This window comes from Clupea harengus, chromosome 10, assembly GCF_900700415.2.
Source record: "Clupea harengus chromosome 10, Ch_v2.0.2, whole genome shotgun sequence".
Lineage (NCBI taxonomy): Eukaryota > Metazoa > Chordata > Actinopteri > Clupeiformes > Clupeidae > Clupea > Clupea harengus.
This window is the reverse complement of record NC_045161.1, coordinates 4,588,778-4,607,579: the sequence shown is the minus strand read 5'-3', so window position 1 is coordinate 4,607,579 and position 18,802 is coordinate 4,588,778. Positions and strand designations below refer to the sequence as shown.

Below are 18,802 nucleotides of genomic sequence, written 5' to 3'. Positions count from 1 at the left end.
AAAGTGAAGCTGGACTATCAGCAAGGCCATAACTGCTTATATGGTAATGGGCCGTGAACCTGGTAAAACATTTTCACTGGCTCGCCTGCTTATTCATTTGATTAGGGGATTTTTATTTATTTATTTATTTTCTGCTGGGAGCAGACAAGCGTCTGTTGACACATTCTTGAGCGTGCACCGAAAACCTAATTCTTGTACTTGAGCGTTATCCTTTTAATGTGTCTGTGTTTGACCTAATACATTTTCTTCATTCTGTGTTGTTTTTTGTTTACACAGCTTACATTGGTGAATCAAAAGATTGCCATTTTGACCTGACAGTCTATCTGTCAGTCTGGCCACACTGCCCAGTGTATTATTATTACTATGGATCATGTCTGGAACATTAGAGATGACCGCAGTCATTAACCACACACATACATAGACATGACATGCACAGCACATGCATTTATTAACGGTACAAATTCTAATTTTCTTTAAAATGTCTAAATGGTCAAATTTCCTTTAACATGTATAAATAAATCTATATGTTTAAACATTTGACAACATACAAAACAATATTGTATTATATACATCCACTTCTTTTTTATTTTCATCAAAAATTATACCTGTTGGAAAAGCTCTAATTACAGAGTCACTGTGTGGCAATGATTTCACACATCCTACCTAAGTATATGATCAGTGTGACTGAAGATCCTCCTGCTGCGTGAATAGGATTGTATGTATAAATCTTAGCACCATTTAATTTCCTTTCAATAACAGAACATCTCTATATGCTTTATGCTACCATTTTTTGTTAACTGATATGTCTATAGATTAATGAACAAGATAATGACTTCAAATTTAAGGAACTGGTAACACCTCTGCTAAAGACAACAAAATCACAAAGGGAAACTGCAAAAATCTTAACAATGTTGATGTTTTATGACCTGCCACAAGATGTCACTAAAGAATTTGATAACTGTCAGTATTTCAAACATTTCTGTACAAGTTGTACTTCATATAATGTATCCTAATGGAAGCTCAGGATCGCTCACAAATATCTAAGTACTTCCATGCAACTTACTTTGCATAGTTCATTACATTTTCTAAAGTGGTTGAAAGTTAACTGACTTCTTTATCTGAAAGATTGTCTTAAAAGATTAATTTAAGCCTGGTCTTGTTAATTGAGGTACTTCAGACAAACAAACAAAAAAAAAACTTCCATGTTGCTTTGTAAGGTGACTTCCTGCAGGAAAAAAAAATGATTTGTGGTAATTGTTAATTTCAATTGTTCAATTATGAATTCAACATGCAGTACTAAAAAATGTAAGTACTAAATGTGTGATGTCGGTTTTCTCAAAATGTTACTTTATTTGCATGTCAAACACAACATAGCCCCCTAGATTCTCATACTCTCTTTGATAGGAAAATCAAAGCAGATTTAAGCAAATTAACTAACTAACATTCTGCTCAACTGGCAAATTTGGTAGGCAGGTACTAAGTGGCTAGGCACGTTCCGCAACAGTTGCATCAGGCTCGCGACACTTTGCATGGGCTGGTACTCAAATTCATATTTAATACCTGATCTTTGTTTTCTGTCCTGTTGAATGGCTAATTTGCCACTCAACAAGTTACAAACTGTCAGTGTCTTTTAATGAATATGTGGCATGAAACAATGTGTCTATTCTATTTCACATGACACACATGCTCTGAAGTCCCCTTGGTGTACATGAGAGACGAGACACCCAAGCAGCTTTTCGACGGGTCATTGAACCATCATTGTATACCCATCACTATTATACCTTCCCCTGCCGCTTGATGGCACTATGTGGCTGAACCACTTATACCAACAGCACCACAAGGATCTCTGCAGCTTCAGTTCACATCATCGTCAAAATGTATTTGCCAGCTCAGTCTCAGTCAGAGAATATGAATCCCCATCCAATGCAATGAATACCATAAATGCAGACAAATGGGTTCATAGGTTTATGAAATATCGTGGAAAGCACAACTAAAGAGTTGCTGGTCTATTATTTGTACCACTGCAACCTGTAACACATCTTGTTGGATTTTAAAGCATTTCTACTCTATTGTGGAAAAAATTAAGTTTTTGATGTAATTTAACCCTAACTGACATTTTAATCCTAAGACTGAGGGTGTATACACTTTAACAATGTTTATACCGACTACTAAACAACTGACCTTTTGGGAATTCACCCAAGCTTGGACCACCAGACATCAAATCCAGCCAAAAAAGCAAAAAAGCTCTACACAACATGCCAAGAAGAGCTGCTGTGTAGCAAGTGTTTACCACCTGATTTGAGTTTGGTCACAGTGTGGGACACTCTCACTGACAGAAAATTGGATATCTGAACACATGCACAATTTGTGAGGCAGGGGAGGTAGCTTCGTTCATCTTGAGATTAGCTGACAACAACTATTTCATAGGTAATCCTCGTTGTACTCGATTTTGCACCTGGCGACAAACATATACTTGACAAACCCCCAGATGGCACTGCTAGTGCTAGCATTGTGTGTGTGTGTGTGTGTGTGTGTGTGTGTGTGTGTGTGTGTGTGTGTGTGTGTGTGTGTGTGTGTGTGTGTGTGTGTGTGTGAAATGGATGTAAAATATGTACATATCTATATATGAATAACCAAAGCCTGTAAACCTAATGCTGAAAGGCTGTAACATCATGACATACAGCTTTCCATGCTGTGAAAAATATGTTCAACTATAATGCCATCTTGAAGCCTTGAAGTCTTAAAGAACTGTAATTGCATTCAACTCTGGACTACCGTAAGGGTCTTTGGTTTACTGCTGAAAGGAGCAACTATCCTGAGTCAGTAGTACCCTCGAGTCCAGTTTACAGCAGCCCAATGAAAACGATACAGTATATTTCAATTTAAGGCTTTATGAATCAAGTATTCAATGTATTCATTCATGTTTGTTTATATCTTCTATACTTGTTTGCTTTTACGAAATGAGAGAGGATCAGAGAGAGAGAGAGAGGAAAGAGGGGACTATTGAGTCTGCAGTACAGAATGTGGTAGAAAGTGTGTGTGTGTGTGTGTGTGTGTGTGCGTGCGTGCGTGCGTGCGTGCGTGCGTGCGTGCGTGCGTGCGTGCGTGCGTGCGTGCGTGCGCGTGTGTGGTTTGAAGATGTTTCTTATTTCAAATGGACGGTATCAATATGTTGATGATCACGTGTCATAGCAACAGTGACAGGAAATGAATGTCATTTTCTACTAAGATGAGAGCATCTGGATCCAAGACTAGGAAACGGAATAAAAGGTGAGTGACATATATCTGAAATACTCCCTCACTGTTCATTTTTGTGTGTCTTGTTGACCATCTCCACCGGCTTATTTCAATAAAGAACTCTTCTGTGTGTATTATATAATAGAATGATTTTCTGCGTCTCAAATCCTCAACCCAAAGGTAAAGGTATTTTATTGTTAAATGATATAGGATAAATCAGCCAACAATACACTTAGTGCATTTTCCATTGTGGCAACGTTTACAAACTGTATAATCATTTTACCTCTGCATATAGCCTTAGCCAATGATCTGAGCAATGAGAAGTTGTGAAACAGACAATCGCTCGGACAAATCAGTCACTCAGACTTTTTGGCCTCTAGGTGTGACTGTATTTCCAAGGTTTCAGCGACTACAATTGATAAACGTGACGCCTCCCCGGTTTAAAAAAAATTGCAAGTTGTTGTCTGAGGCTGGCATTACTTTCCTATTTTCTGCTTTTAACTTCTGGGAAGCATTGCTTTAGTATACCATTTCTCTATAGAAACATCCAATAAAAAAGCTGTTTAGCATTGTAAATACAATTTTCAACACATGCTTTATTTAATTTACAAAAGTGCATAGATGAACAAGAATATGTCTTCCCAAGCCAGCAGTTTTCTTTTCTTTTCCTGTACCAGTAGCCAACATTTGTTGGCTAGCTAAATCTGTTGTCATAAACAGCACAGTCATGTGACCTAAATAAATTAGTAAAATTAAATGTAAGTAAATTAGTTAAAAACTCGCTTTTTAGCTCATTTTCTGCCAGTAATTAAAAAGTACAAGGCTATTCAAACCAAAATAATGCCAATGAGAACTCTTGGAGTTGTTTTACAACCTGTTTGTGACGGAGTGCCTTCACTACACATGAGTGTGTGCTCTGACTGCCATACCATCGAGCCTGGCTCTTGCGGTCCGACTGCGGGTTTGGCACCCGGGTGGGCTGACTACTCTCTCCCTTCGCTACAAATGGTGTCAGAAGTGGGATGGCTTGCTGTGAGGTCATCGGAGGCGTAAAATCGTATGAGGGACCCCCAGGTAGGTTGACCCCTGTGCGAAGGACCCCATATATGGGTGAAGCACTTGTGTGTGGGGATGGGATCCACTGCTGCAGTGAAAGGTGGTATATTTCATTTATTTTTGGCATCTGTCCATGGACCGTTGTTCTCCATGTTGTCATGCCGACACTCCTCCATGGCGCTCTCAAACAGTATAGAAGCAAACAAGCCTTCGCGTTCAATCCTCCTCCAGGTGAGGTGAGGGGCAAGCTGGACTTCTACACTACTGGGCTGGGCTTTACTACAGAAACTGTAGAAACAATCATTTTAATTTATAGTTAGTCATTTACAGTTTCTTTTTTACAATTTGCAATAATTGTGGTAAACAGACACAGGTCTATCTCTGTAGGGATCCTTTCCATGTTGTCAGACACAAGTGTCCCTTTACGAGACATACACTAGCACCCATGGGTTTTTAGCTTCCTTGCTAGCATGCCCACCTCCCATGCCTAAGGTTGGGAATTTGAGTCTGGTGCGGCACTTTGCTTGTCTACACAACGCAGGTTACAAATATGCGATACATGACAGAATGAGCCGACCTCCAATGTGTTCCATCTGCCGCAAAACCTCCAACTGTCAGTTGTCTCACAAATCGATAATTTTTTTGTTTTAGATAATTTGACACAGATGTAGTCTAATTGTTATGAAATCTGTTGTTATGAGTTTGTTCAGGGTACTGAGCCACTCCCATAGGATTCCATTTAAACAGAACAGCATCTGTTCTCCCCTCGAAAACCCCAAGGCCGTTACGCATTTTCACCCGAACATTGGAATCTCCCTTGTAGAACATCTCTGATTGTTCCAGGATATCTTCACTCATGGAATGTGTTATGGTCATTTCCACACCGAGGCTAAAGGTATCATAAATTGAGTTTATTACAGCCCTGCAGACACTGGATCAAAGTCTTACCGGTACAAGGGTAAGAAGCACTGATAAAGACATAATAGCCTTACATAATGTTTTATACCTCAAAACAGAAAGAAAAACACACATACATTGGGTAAACATTTCCTTTAAAATCTAAAGTATAATTGGTTATACTTTTCGCATAACTCCATCTACGCTAACAAGATTAGTTAAGATCTTTTGCCAAAAACGCCCTCTTACTGGAAATCTTCATATATCATCTTTCCCAGAAACGATTGGCATTTATTGGATTATTGGATTGGATTATTATTCATAGTTTGTCACTTCGTAATGGCACCACCACTGTCCCTAATCAGCAGATGTTTCCACTCTGTTTCACATATTTACTGATCTCCTAGGTAACTCTGACCTAGGTCAGCACAATGCAACCCTGCAACAGACCAGATAAGCTGTCGATGACCTGTACCAGCGGAGCTGTAAGGGCCTTAAGGGGGACCAGCGACACCTGTTGAGTGCGCTACTGAAACGGTTCATTGACATTTTCGTGGCCAGAGACCAGAGCTGTACACACACCAACCGGGTCTGACATCGACACTGGAGATGCACGCCCCATCTGCCTTCACCCTCGTCGCCTGCCCATCGTGCCCAAGTGAGCAACTGCTGAACAGAAGATGGCAGAGGTTGGCAGAGGTTGGCATCATCAAACCCAGCAGCAGTCCCTGGGTCACGCCCGCTCTCCTGGTCAAGAAGAAAGATGGTACCTGGTGTTTTTGTGTTGACTACCGCCTTCTCAACAAAATAACTCACAAAGACTTCCCGCTGCCATGTGTCGACAACACCTTTCACCACATCAGCAGGTCCCACTAGTTCAGCTGTGTGTGTGTTAGCCCCTGTGTTAGTTAGAGTTATCTGTGCACTGTCAGTACTTTTGTTATGTTAAGAATAGACCTGTCTGCCATTCTTGCCCTTCCGTATCAATGTTTCCTGCTGAATGTGTTCCAAAGTTCAAGGCTTGAGGCCAACAAACGCAAATGACTGAACCCAGCTGCAACAATACAGTATATCAAACGTAATAATAATAATAATAATAATAATAATAAACTTTATTTGTAGAGCACCTTTCATACAAAACAATGCGGCTAAAAGTTCTGTTAAGTGCTCTTAAGCACTTAAGTTTCAGTTTAAAGTGTATTCTCATGTACTCATAAAAAGGGCATTTATCAGCAATGAAATTCCTTGTGCTCAGTGTTTATTCCTTTAAGTTGAGCAAACACCGAGCACAAGGAATTTCATTGCTGATAAATGCCCTTTTTATGAGTACATGACAATAAACTTGAAACTAACAGCAATGAAATGACCTGCACAAATAAAACGTAGAGTGATTACTACCGGTGAATAGACAGAGAGAGGTTGGTCCAGGATGTCCCCACTCATGGAACATCTCTTATCCAATCAGAAGTTAATACATTGTTGTACTGGATCTAACTGTTGATTGGCACTGCATATTTATATATAAAAACTGACCTGTTGTTATTGTAATTCCTGTCCCGTCCGCTCCCGTTTACTTTTTTTCTTGTCCCAGTCATGTGATGAATAGTGAAATTGACTCCCATCCCACGGGAATCCCACAGGAATTCTGTGACCCACAAGACTCCTGAAAAAAAATGTCAGCCTCTATGGCAGGCCATCCCTTTGATAATGAGAAAAAAAATATGTTTAAAAAAAAAAGGAACAGTCTTTAGATCAATTCATGTTAGGCGCATACCCATTGTAATAAAAATTAGGTTAGCTATTCCTTCTAACATTTAGGCTAAAAGTTAGGCCCTGATCATATTATAGAAGCACAAAGTAGGCTATAAATTCATCACCAAATAGGTTAGTTAGAGGCTATTATGCTGTATTATACTAGCATTGCCATACTTAATTTGACCAGTGGTTGGTTGTTGGGTTTCTCAGTCATTTTTTTTCACCCTCACCCACCCCCTGTGGGATCTGCCCCACACTTTGGGAACCACTGGGCTAGGCCTTCCTCCAGCACTTTTGTGCTTTTTAGGAAAAACTGTTGAATTAGTCTTCAGTGCATCACCAAATTGATGTTAAAGTATTGATAAGCAACAGTCTCTCCTTATACAAGGTTAGTTATTGCCTTGATTGCCAGGTGAATTGATTATCAGAGCGGTCAGTTAATAATGTAATTGCCTGCATTCCCCACTTGTGGTAAAATCAGCAGGAATTAATATATCCATACATGTATGAGTCGTTTAAAGTGCACTTTTGGCAAGAAACGAAAGTAGCTTGGTTTTCTTGTTTCAAAGTACACTTCAGCCAATAAACGAAAGTAGCTTGGTTTTCTTGTTTCAATTGGTAACATATGACCCCAAGGAGACATTTTACTGATTTATGCCTGCCCAGTCTCTCAGTTAACCATCAGAAAGTGAGAACCTGTACATTTCTAGAATCTCTTCCCAGAGTGCTTTGCTTGTCCAATATGGAGGAACTGACAGTGGAGGTCCGAGGCTCCAACGGAGCTTTTTACAAGGTAAATATTGAAATTAAAGTATTTTTAAAAAGAACCTCTTGGTCAGCGGAGAGTTTAAGAACTTTAAAAATCCAAATGTTGTAAAACAATGTCATGAAATGGAGACCTTACGACACAAATATATGATCTCACAGTTAGCTAGCTAGACAGCTAACACTTGAACGGAGATTACAAAACTAGCATTTGTTGGCTACATAGCTGATGATAGCAGTATGTATTATGAAGTGAAAATGTATAGCGTTACAGCTAGCTAGCTGATTCCTGGGGTGTTCATTTTTGTAAAAAGACATAGCAAACTACAGATCCTATCGAGGGAATAAACCATAGACCAACGTAACATAAACGGAATGCCCTCGTTAGTAACTTCGCCACATAGCTACCTTGCTAGCTAATTGTTTTAGCTAACCAGTTTTATTTTCGTGCTTACCACGCAACACCATTTAGCTTCCCTGCTAACGAGGGACCTCATCTGTCATAGGGTTTGCTAGCTTCCTAGTTTGTCAATCGCAAAAAGAATACGGCCTCTTCTGTGTAGCCTTAGTTTTGTTGGGCATACGCAATATAACTTAACGTAACGTACTACTGGTTCGGAGACGAGGCCCAGTTATTTCTAAGTGTGAAGTAAACGTTTTTTTTGGTCAATATGTGTGCGCAATCGAATTATTCCAAACGGGACGTAGCCAGCTAGCATGTTGCTAGCCACCTGGAACTGAAAAGGTTTTCAAGCAAGATAACCGAATTTAGTTAAGTTAGCTAATTAAGGTCTCCGGCTTGCTAGCTGTTGTATTATGTTCACCAGCTAGCTATTCTACGCCAACCTAACAATTATATTATCCATTTGGATAGTTTGCCAGTGAGCATGCATGATTCGGACTGCCTTACAATTCCAAGCTGTAGTAGCCGATTTGCAAGCCTGTCCAAATATTTTAATTCTAACATTACTGGTTAAATTGATCTATAAAACTCAAACGCGAACTCTTTCAATCGACGAAAATGTGGTCATGCAAGGTTTGTTGTGTAGTTAACTACACATACATGTTAACGTAACATTTAACATATTGTAACTAATACGATTAGTTGCACAACGACCTTGCTGCTTTTCACTGCGATGAACTTGCATAGTGGAGATTAGCAAAGGTTTCTGTCTTAATAAAAGTTAATTTCTGGTTGACCAACACTAGTAAGAAGAATTATTGTTCCTCATTTCAATAAACGAATGTAAATGACTGTACTTGCCTAGTAAAAACTCTTTACACATTCTATAAATGGCATCGTTTCTTTTGCACCTTAGTGTGGAAAGGTGTGAAACTTTCACTTAACCAGTGTGTGCCTGTGGACCTTATCTTGCAGGCCATTGGCCTTACTAGCTGGGTACAGTACCTTTATCACTGCATGTTTCATTAGGTAGTCTGTCCCTTGTATGTTTTAAGTATGCTGGGTTTCTTACAAAGGAAAATTTGTCAGGTGGAATTAGTTTGCTGTCACAGGGTCATCCAAAAGTTATTCCATGTATGCCTCCTTGGCCCCGGCGCCTGCAGCCACCCGTCAGCTGTTCGCTTTCAGTCTTAAGCTGTCGTTGGGTTCAGCAGATACTTTGGACGCCAGTTCTATTTTTGAATAGCAGTTTTAGAGATAGCTTATACACTCACTGTAGAGGCACTTGGGTGTTAAGGTCTTTTTCAGATACTTCATTTTCAAAGCTCCTCTGATTTCCAGTTTGTTGAACTTTCACAGTTTGTCTAATTGTTTGTACACTGGATGTCAAAATGTGCTGTAGAAAATGAAAGTTCTGTGTAATTTCTTAGAAATTGATGGCAAAGCCTTTCAGGAGGCTAGGTGTACTTTTACCTAGACTCAAGAGTTTATGGCAACTGCACCTGTTCACTTACAGTTCATCGGGTTTGTTTCTGTCCAGCTCTAGTCTTGGTTGCTTAGCAAAGCATGTACTTGAAAGCTGATATTCACTTAGTAACATATGCTGATGTTACTGCATTGTCCTTAAGAATTGTTGCTACCCCTCAGCTTTGATGATTCTCAGGAGAAAACAAAACAGAACACTTCTGTAACTGATGACATAATGTGAATTGAAATAAAACTTCTCTTTTTTTTTAGGGCTATGTCAAGGATGTTCAAGAAGATTCACTCTCCATTTCCTTTGAAAATAAGTAAGTATAGCAAGAATTTACGACCTGCCTCAGAAATGAATACTCAAGTATCGCAGATTGTGCTGTTTAAAGTGGCGTTGGTGTTGTGCTGTATTTGAAACAAGTAGGTATAAGGAAAGGGAAAAGGTTGACTTGAGAGTAATATTTATTTATTTATTTCATAGCTGGCAACCAGAGAGACAGTTTCCCTTCACTGATGTCCGGTTGCCGCCTCCTCCTGATGCCAAGAAGGAGATTGGAGAAGGGGATGAAGTGGAGGTAAGCAGCTTTGATTTTGCCCAGTACTATGTACTGGTATAATGTCTGGGTAATGCCCAGTACTGGTATAATGTGTGGGTAATGCCCAGTACTATGTACTGGTATAATGTGTGGGTAATGCCCAGTACTATGTACTGGTATAATGTGTGGGTAATGCCCAGTACTATGTACTGGTATAATGTCTGGGTAATGCCCACTACTATGTACTGGTATAATGTGTGGGTAATGTACAGCAGAGCCTGAGGTACTGTTGTAAGTGTTACTGTTCTTTTACCCAGATCTTCTCCCGAGCGAATGATCAGGAACCTTGTGGCTGGTGGCTAGCTAAAGTCCGCATGACTAAAGGAGATGTGAGTACCTTTGTAACTATAACCCTTTTTGGTTTGTTCTTTTCTGTAGTTTTCTTTGTTCTGAAGGATGATGGTGGTTGACCAGATACAACTGCTTTTGTTTGCACAGTTTTACGTGATTGAGTATGCGGCCTGTGATGCCACCTACAACGAAATAGTCACATTTGAACGCCTCAGGCCTGTGAACCAAAACAAGCCTGTGACAAAAAACAGCTTCTTCAGGTGCACCGTTCCCGTTCCTGACGATATAAAAGCAGCGTACGTACATCCGTCTCAAGTTCATGTTAAATATTTTCACAGCCACTCATCAAATACGAGTCAAAACATGCATGTTTTTGAATCTGCCTAAGGTGCACTGAGATCTAGTTTTGTCTCATAAATCTGTTGACTCAATGTCCAATTTTGAATATTTATGTGGTGTTGTAGGTGTGAGAGTGAACAGGCACACAAGGACTTCAAAAAGGCAGTGGGAGCCAGCCGGATATTTTACAGTCCTGAAAAAACCCAGTTGGTAGTTTTGGTGAGTTCTGCTGCCTTCCACTGAAGTCCAAGACATTTTCCAGTGTTGCATGCAAAGGAACAAAGCCACATTTCATGGCTTTTTTTCCCCCCTCTTCCAGTCCAAGAACGAATCCACAGTCAAGCGCGTTCCCCTGCTCAGTGACATGCACCTGAGGAGCATCCGGACTAAGCTGATGCTGATGTCCAGGAACGAGGAGGCCACAAAACACCTAGAGGTGAGCAGTGCACCATGTCACAACACCAAAAAGGCTGATCTAGTGGTGAACGAATGACCATATAGTGAATTGCAGCGTCTTCAGTAGAACGTTTACTATGACCGTCTGATACATTGAATAACCTTTTATTCAAGTCAGTCTGTGTAATAGTTGAATTTGCTGGGGCCATATGTGGTTAAAAGGAATCCATTGTTCCTTAATGCGGAGCAAAGTTCTCCTAATTCTGGCTGTGTGTTTCCAAGGAGTTATGCCACAGTCACAGGCCTATTTCTGAACCTGCGCCTTGACTAAAATTAGAGCACAATTTCCACTAAAATGGTGCCATGCTTTTCTGTTCTAGAGCACAAAGCAGCTGGCCTCAGCCTTCCAGGAGGAGTTCAATGTTCGTGAGGACCTGATGGGCCTGGCTATTGGGAGCCACGGGAGCAACATCCAGCAGGCCAGGAAGGTCCCTGGAGTGACTGCCATCGAATTGGATGAGCAAAGTGGCACGTTCAGGATTTACGGAGAGGTTGGTTCCATTCCTTTTTCTGACATTGTGCCAATATTAATATACTAATTGGAAGTCTCAATTCACTTAGGGTGGTATTGGACTCTGGGTGATATCACAATAAATAATTATTTTTGTAATACTTGTAGTATCTAATATAGTATTTTTTTGTAATTTCTTAAATGTTTTTGATCTAACTGTAGAGTGCTGAAGCTGTGCAGAAGGCCAGAAGCTATCTTGAGTTTGTGGAGGACTCTGTCCAGATACCCAGGAATTTGGTTGGTAAGTAAAAGATCTTAACTTTGCATCAGCAAGTGTACATTTGTGTTGATGTAATGTACAGGTCCTGACTTGAATTGAAACCTCACGTCTGTTATAGGCAAAGTTATTGGCAAAAATGGGAAAGTAATCCAGGAGATTGTTGATAAGTCAGGGGTGGTGAGGGTACGCATTGAAGGGGACAATGACAATAAACTCCCTCGACAAGAGGTAAGCTTCTTTTTTTTTTTTTTTTTTTTTTGTCATATTTCCCAAAGTTGTAGTAACGTGACTAACTATGTATTTTCTTTTTAAAGCTTCTCTCATGTCACAAGGTAATTTTGCACATTGCTGTCAGGCTTTTTACTATTCTACTGCAATTTAGATATACAAGCTAAGTAAAAGTAGTATGGCTTAGCCAACTATGATGTGTTTCCTGCTTAATCTGTCTGAAAAACCACATAAAGCACTTGTTCTATGTCATACGTTTTTCAGCTGAAATTGCTTTATTTTTATTTGTAAGAACTAGACTTATGAATTTCCAGATCTTTTAAATGTTCATGGATGAACTCAAAATTTAATGCAGCCGTGGCATTTGTACTTTTTGACACAGGGAACGGTCCCGTTCACCTTTGTCGGCACAAAGGAGAGCATTGGGAACGTTCAGGTTCTGCTGGAGTACCACATCGCCTACCTTAATGTAAGTAGTACAATGAGTCTTTGCGTACTGAGAACCCTTCCATTACTGCTGATAAATATGCACCGATTGTATTGATGAGGCCTAAAACTTTTAACAAACCTGGAATAATAATGATTTCATAGGAGCATAGAGGCATTGATGCCAGTGTTAGTTTTGAAAGTCATAGTGTGTGGCTCAGACTCCTGTCTCTTCCTGGCAGGAGGTGGAACAGCTGCGTATTGAGCGCCTGCAGATTGACGAGCAGCTCCGGCAGATTGGCATGGGTTACAGACCCCAGCCCGGGCGTCCGGGAGATAAGGACAAGGGCTACACCACGGATGACGCCATCTCCAACATGCCCCTCCACAACAGCCGCTCCTACTCTGGCAGGGGCCGTGGGCGCAGGGGCCCCAACTATACGTCTGGCTATGGTACAGAAGCCCCTAGTTAGCTCTTTTTGGAACTCAGTTTAAACTCATGGAGACCTCAACTTGTGTATATAGTTGTCTTCCTCCTGTAACAGATACACTAGAAGACCCAGGGAGTTTTGCAGGGCTTTGTTATCAACGATATCACACTATTGCTTGGTTGATTAAACAGGAATTACACAAGGTTGTAAGCTCTCAGGTGTGCATGTTCAGGAATTCATGTTAATTGCATTTTTTGTTGTGGTTTAATGCCATCATGGGTTAGGTCTCGCTGTCATACAGTAAGATGTCCTTGTGTCCATTTTGTTATGCAATGAAACTCACCCGCCTGTTGTAATTATGTTGAAACGAAACTGGAACACCCAGTGAAATGACCATGAAATGAAACCGAAACTTAAGAGTTTCTGAGTGCAGTTCCAGTGAAATGAAACCTAAGGTTTGAGATTTTCAAAGTGACTAACGAACAAAGTCCTAGATCATCACGTCTGGTCTGACTTTGGACTTCATTCACACCTTGCTTTAACATGTCCCTAGTGAGTGGATCATGGTCAGACAGTACTTGACTACACACAAAACAACAGGGTAGATGCACACACTATGGGATTTACATTTACATTTAGTCATTTAGCAGACGCTTTTGTCCAAAGCGACGTACAAGGGAGAGAACAGTCAAGCTAAGAGCAATAAAAAAAGCATGGTGTAACAATAAATACTACTTTACATGAGAATTAGAAAAACAACAACCTAGAAAAGAGGAAAAAGAAGTGCAGGAATGTAACTGCTGAAGTGCAAGTTAAGCGCTAGTCAATTGTGATCGGGTATGACACATTTGCACACATGTGCTTTTGATGACATGCCAGATACATTTTCGTACAAATACAAGCAGAAGTGGTTTATTTTCTCCATGTACAACCACATCAGCCAAGCTATGTCTGCTGACTGTCAAAGTGAAAGACTTAGTGCAGTCGCATGATGTTGGCTTCTCCTTTTATGGCTGAAGGCACATCAACGGTCTTAGGCAGCTTCAGTAGTAAATAGCGCACCATTTATAATGTTCACAACAAAAGGTAACTTGTGGGTGTGGTGTTTTGTTTTGTTTGGGGAAGTGCAATCGGATCTCTCGTCACTAGATACACAAATGCATGCAAAGTGTAAGTGTACCTGAATATTGTTCAGTGAGTTCTCAAATGAATTGAAATTAATCCTGTCAATGGTAGGCACCAACTCCGATCAGTCCAATGCCTCTGAGACCGAGTCGGACCGCAAGGACGAGCTGAGTGATTGGTCCCTGGCGGCCGAGGAGCCGGAGCGGGGCCAACGGCAGCAGAGGGACAGCCGCCGGAGGCCAGGCCCTGCACGCGGCCGAGGGGCACCCTGGGGTAGAGGCCGTGGAGGAGGAAGAGGCGGCTCGACCTCCATTAGCTCTGGTAAGACTGCATTTTTTTTTTTTAATACACTGGTTACACAAGCAATGATTTAAAATGGTTATTCATGTTATTGTAAGTGGCAAACCTTAAAAACAATCTGTTACCGTTGGTAAATTATTGCACAGCAATAATGAATGGTTATTCATCACATTTTGAAATATTGTTTTGCTACATGTACATAATGATGGCATCTGTGCAAATAGTTTGGCCTTGTAGCTTGGCACTCTGATACGAAACTATAGTTAGTTGTGTTTTTTTTTTTAAGCATTGATACAAACATTTTCATATGCATTGATGTGTATTAAAGTCGATGTTCTTTCCCTGCAGTGCTTCGTGACCCTGACGGGAACCCTTACAGCCTGCTGGACAACACCGAGACCGACCAGACGGCCGACACAGACGCAAGTGATTCTCACGCCAACAGTACAGGAAACCGCCGCCGCAGGTCTCGCCGCCGCCGCACTGACGAGGACGCCACCCTGATCGATGGCATGAGCGAGTCTGACAACGCCTCGCTCAGCGAGAACGGCCTGGGTAAGACCCCATCTGCACCAACTACATCATTGGAAGTAGGCAGCTGAAGGTCACTGACTTGTGGCAGCCATAGCCAGTTGCGGTTCCCTTAAGTGACCAATCATAGGGTGTTGAGAGATGTAGTCAACAAAATCTTTGTAAATGAGGTACCATTCCTTGGCCCCTTTACTTTATCCCAAACGGTGGAATAGCCACAAGCATTTGACCTTGGTCTCATAGGCCAGTGGTCAAGGCTGAGAAGCTCAGTAACAAGGGAGCAAGCGTCTCCATGAACTGTGGCCCTCTTTGTAGATGATTCAGAGGCAAAGACGCAGCGACGTAACCGTAGCAGGCGTGGCCAATTCCGCCCTCCTGAGGAGAGGCAGCCAGGTAACAGGTGGACGCTCTGTGTGTCGTGTGGGTGTGTGTGTGTACACACATTTTGGAGCTAACATGTTAACTCACAAAACTAGCATGGCAAGGTCTGCAACATGAAGGAAACCCCTCTATTAATGGATAGTATGAACTGACTGAATACAATGACTTTGCCAGGCTGCAGTTTCCTTGTGAACATGACTTGTGGGCTAAACATCATTTTAGAGCAGCTTTTTCAGCTTGTGTGGTTATGGTGAAACGAAACTTGTATGTTGGCAGCAGTATATCTAACTAAACTAACCCACTGAAATTTGTAATTTTCAGACCATGTTGTCTGGTTTAAATGTATATATTTGGCTTGCTGTCCTTGATATACACTAGTAGTAGATCTAATTATACCGTTACAGTTACTGCCTGCATCTTGTCACATTATATGGTATGACATTTCTTTTGTTTAGAAACATGAACTCTCAAAGCAGAACTGTACTAATCAGGTGAGCTTGTTGGAGTTAAAAAGTCAAAACTATTTATTTCAGTTACGGTGGCGGATTACATATCACGTGCTGAATCGTCAAGCCGACAGAGGAACCCAAGAGATATGAAAAAGAAGAAAGATTTGGTAAGTATCACCCTGTTTTTAAATGTATTTTCAGGGTGTTTCATGGAAAGCGTACCCTGAGAGTGTACATTGACTCATTTATCTTGTATGTGCATAAATGGTAGGAACAGTTCTAGGGTTATGTGCTACTCCTAAGTGGGTTTAAGGCTATATTAAGCATTTGCCTGTGCTGTTGTTCCATGATGCACTGTACTTAGTTTACCTCAGTCCAGAAATAACCAAAACAGTGTGTTGTACTTGAGAGAACCGGCAAATGCTAATATCCCGAAGATCTGTGATTAATCAGGCTGTCTCTAAACCCCCCTCTCAGGGTCAAGTGGACTCCATTGCAGAGCACAGCCCCTCCGCAACCCCGAGCAATGGCCCTAGCAACAAAGGTGGGGACACTGGCAAAGGTCAGCGAGTCTCTGCCGAAAGGGCATCAAAAGTCAGCTACCAGGACAACGGAAAGAAGCAGGCCGTCATGAACGGGATCTCTTAAAGTGGCCGTCATCGTCTCTTGTCAGTTTCTTTTTTTTTTTTTTTTTTTTTTTAAACAAACAAACAAACTCCTAACCGTTACATTTTTACAATAGTGCTTGTACAAGCTTGCCAAAGATAGACATATGGACTTCCAGACTTCTCTCTACTGCACTTTTCAGTTCCTTCACCATGGAACAAAAACGAAGGGGTGGGAAGGTTTTGATTCATTATGGAAGAGAAGGAAATGAGGAGAAAACTAATAAACACATAAATGAATAAAGAAACACAAACGTTGCGCCTAATGATGTTTTTAAGTACATGATCAGATGTTGTGCCTTTGGAGAGTACAAATAAACAAAGTTGGTTCGGTTCTTTAAAAACGTATCTGGAAATTTAAGACGATGACAATGGGGAAGAGTCTTGGCATCTTAACATTTATTGAGGAGAGTTAGCTGCTTTTTTTGTTACATTTTAATATGCAACCACTTCTTCATATGTGGGGATACTAGGAAATGCAGTCTGGAAAAGGAAAAAAAAAAAATTTTTGCACTGAATTGTAACACTTTCCCTTTAGAAAACTTGGTCTGGAAACTGGTCTGTTATTGTTGTTGTCCATTTTAAATGCTTCAAGAAAAGCACTCCGCTGAAATATTTTAAGTTTGTTTCTCATACTTTAGCAGGAAGGTAATTGACAGTGACTGTTTTTGCAAAAGAAGCCTTTTCGGTTTATTTATTATGAAATGTACAGTATTTAAAAAGTAAGCAGTTATTTTCTGTCAACACTAAACTGGCTGAACGTACTTGCACGCAGGTGACAATTTGGACTACTGAAAGATCAATTTCCAGATTTTCTGTTATGTAAACTACGTTTGTTAGTCCTTATTTTTTTTTAAATGATCATTATGGTTGTTTGATGTGCAATATGTTTTGTATGCAAGTAGTTCTTAAATAAAATTTGATCTTCCAGACAATGTTCATGACAAGTTTTTGGAAAACTACTTATGTATGTTGCATTCCCACTCAGACCAGCATTAAAGTAAATCAAGACAACATTACGTTTAACACATGATATTTAATGGTCGTACAGTTACATAGCAGTACACATTCAACCCAAAACCACCCTCTCAAGTTATAGAAACTAAATTGATTTCTTTAATTGTCCATCAAGTAAATCCTTTGCTTCATTAATCTTTGCAGCAATGTATGGTGATCCACCTGTTAAAAAAAAAAAAAAGTTAAACTACTCCTTTTAAGTTTGTTGAGGAAGCCAACCTTGTGAAAGTATAAAAGCACATCTAAAGGAAAATGACTTGCCTCTGTCTGGATGATTTAAAATCATTAGCTTTCTGTGTGCTTCTCTTATCTTGGTCTTGTTTGCTGTCGGACTGAGGAGGAAACGACACGTGAATATCTGCGTGCTTACAATTATACACTGTACCATTTGAACATTAACATAAGTTGTGCTTTCACTCTACATGTGTGTTGTAGGTATGTATGTGTCTTACCTGACTCCTAGTACTAAAGAAGCCTCCCTCTTGGTCATTTTTGGATCAAACCCACCCTTGTAGTACGGACTGCCAAAAGCCTGGAATGTATATAGAAAAACCAAGGGTAATTTCATATTACATACTGTAAAGGTTGGCACTACAGTAAATGACACCAAATAATTTGTTAAACCAGTACTTACACCTACCGGAAAACTCTTCATAGCTTGCTTAACCTGAGGCTCCATGTGTTTCATGGCTTGCATGGCATAGCGACCTACAACAAATGTGATGAACAACAGTACAGAATAAAAACAAAAAGTGAGTTTGTTGAGCTGATGATGAATGAGATACTTTTGTTGTTTGGTGTATCCTTAAATTCATGTTACTGATGCACTTACCTGCAAATCCGGCAGCAGCCAATGTTAGGCCCACAGCCACCATAGAACTCGCCTGCAAAAAAAAGTATTGTTTGATTGCATCGTCTAACATATTCATTTAATAATTTGTACCCGTAACATCAGCGACTATGTGGTGGGGAACATTCATTTCATTATCTTTGTATAGCCTCATAAAATCCTTTGTCATTGAAATGCTTCACTGAAATTACATTAACGCTAATGTGAAAACACCATGACCCTGGTCTTGGGATAATGTAGGTCCTGTACATTGTACAGGACCATGGTATTTTACTGTCCAATAGTAAGTATGCTCTGGTAGGAATTTATGTTTCAATCTTCAACACTTCTCCCTACAGTCTTGTTTAATATGGACTTCCTTGCACATATTCCTGAAGAGAACTAGGTTAGCTAGCTTATC

General features: G+C 40.5%; 2 protein-coding genes across 8 annotated transcripts in view; one reads left to right on the top strand and one right to left on the bottom strand.

Moving 5' to 3' along the window:
* The first annotated feature begins 7,617 nt into the window (after window positions 1-7,617).
* Window positions 7,618-17,470, top strand: fxr1 (fragile X mental retardation, autosomal homolog 1). Of its 6 annotated transcripts, none has more exons than XM_012842220.3 (18): window positions 7,618-7,738; window positions 9,851-9,903; window positions 10,068-10,161; window positions 10,440-10,511; window positions 10,621-10,769; window positions 10,938-11,031; window positions 11,132-11,248; window positions 11,589-11,759; window positions 11,942-12,020; window positions 12,118-12,227; window positions 12,314-12,331; window positions 12,610-12,696; window positions 12,896-13,106; window positions 14,321-14,530; window positions 14,858-15,064; window positions 15,356-15,433; window positions 15,955-16,037; window positions 16,348-17,470. In XM_012842220.3, exons 1-18 carry the CDS (start codon window positions 7,688-7,690, stop codon window positions 16,516-16,518), a joined length of 2,055 nt encoding a protein of 684 aa, XP_012697674.1. In that variant the 5' UTR covers window positions 7,618-7,687; the 3' UTR covers window positions 16,519-17,470. The 6 variants fall into 6 exon arrangements, with proteins under 6 accessions (XP_012697674.1, XP_012697673.1, XP_012697676.1 ...); XM_012842219.3 differs by having other exon boundaries at window positions 12,604-12,696; XM_012842222.3 differs by lacking the exon at window positions 12,314-12,331.
* An 81-nt stretch (window positions 17,471-17,551) lies between these two features.
* Window positions 17,552-18,802, bottom strand: part of dnajc19 (DnaJ (Hsp40) homolog, subfamily C, member 19) — a 1,796-nt gene continuing 545 nt past the window's right edge. The window contains exons 2-6 of one of the 2 annotated variants that reach the window (XM_031575067.2): window positions 18,385-18,436; window positions 18,187-18,260; window positions 18,005-18,084; window positions 17,814-17,884; window positions 17,552-17,714 (exon numbers count right to left, since the gene is read on the bottom strand). In XM_031575067.2, the coding sequence (XP_031430927.1) occupies window positions 17,638-17,714; window positions 17,814-17,884; window positions 18,005-18,084; window positions 18,187-18,260; window positions 18,385-18,436 (354 nt within the window). In that variant the 3' untranslated portion in view covers window positions 17,552-17,637. The remainder of the gene's footprint in view (window positions 17,715-17,813; window positions 17,885-18,004; window positions 18,085-18,186; window positions 18,261-18,384; window positions 18,437-18,802) is intronic. The other variant, XM_012842225.3, reaches the window with a different exon arrangement.

What these genes read in the sequence shown, in the direction of transcription:
- fxr1 (XM_012842219.3), top strand. Translation starts at nt 7,688, where the DNA reads ATGGAGGAACTGACAGTGGAGGTCCGAGGCTCCAACGGAGCTTTTTAC. An exon ending in GATACCCAGGAATTTGGTTG is followed by an intron (nt 12,021 to 12,117) that starts GTAAGTAAAAGA and finishes CGTCTGTTATAG; the next exon opens with GCAAAGTTATTGGCAAAAAT. An exon ending in ACCACATCGCCTACCTTAAT is followed by an intron (nt 12,697 to 12,895) that starts GTAAGTAGTACA and finishes TCTTCCTGGCAG; the next exon opens with GAGGTGGAACAGCTGCGTAT.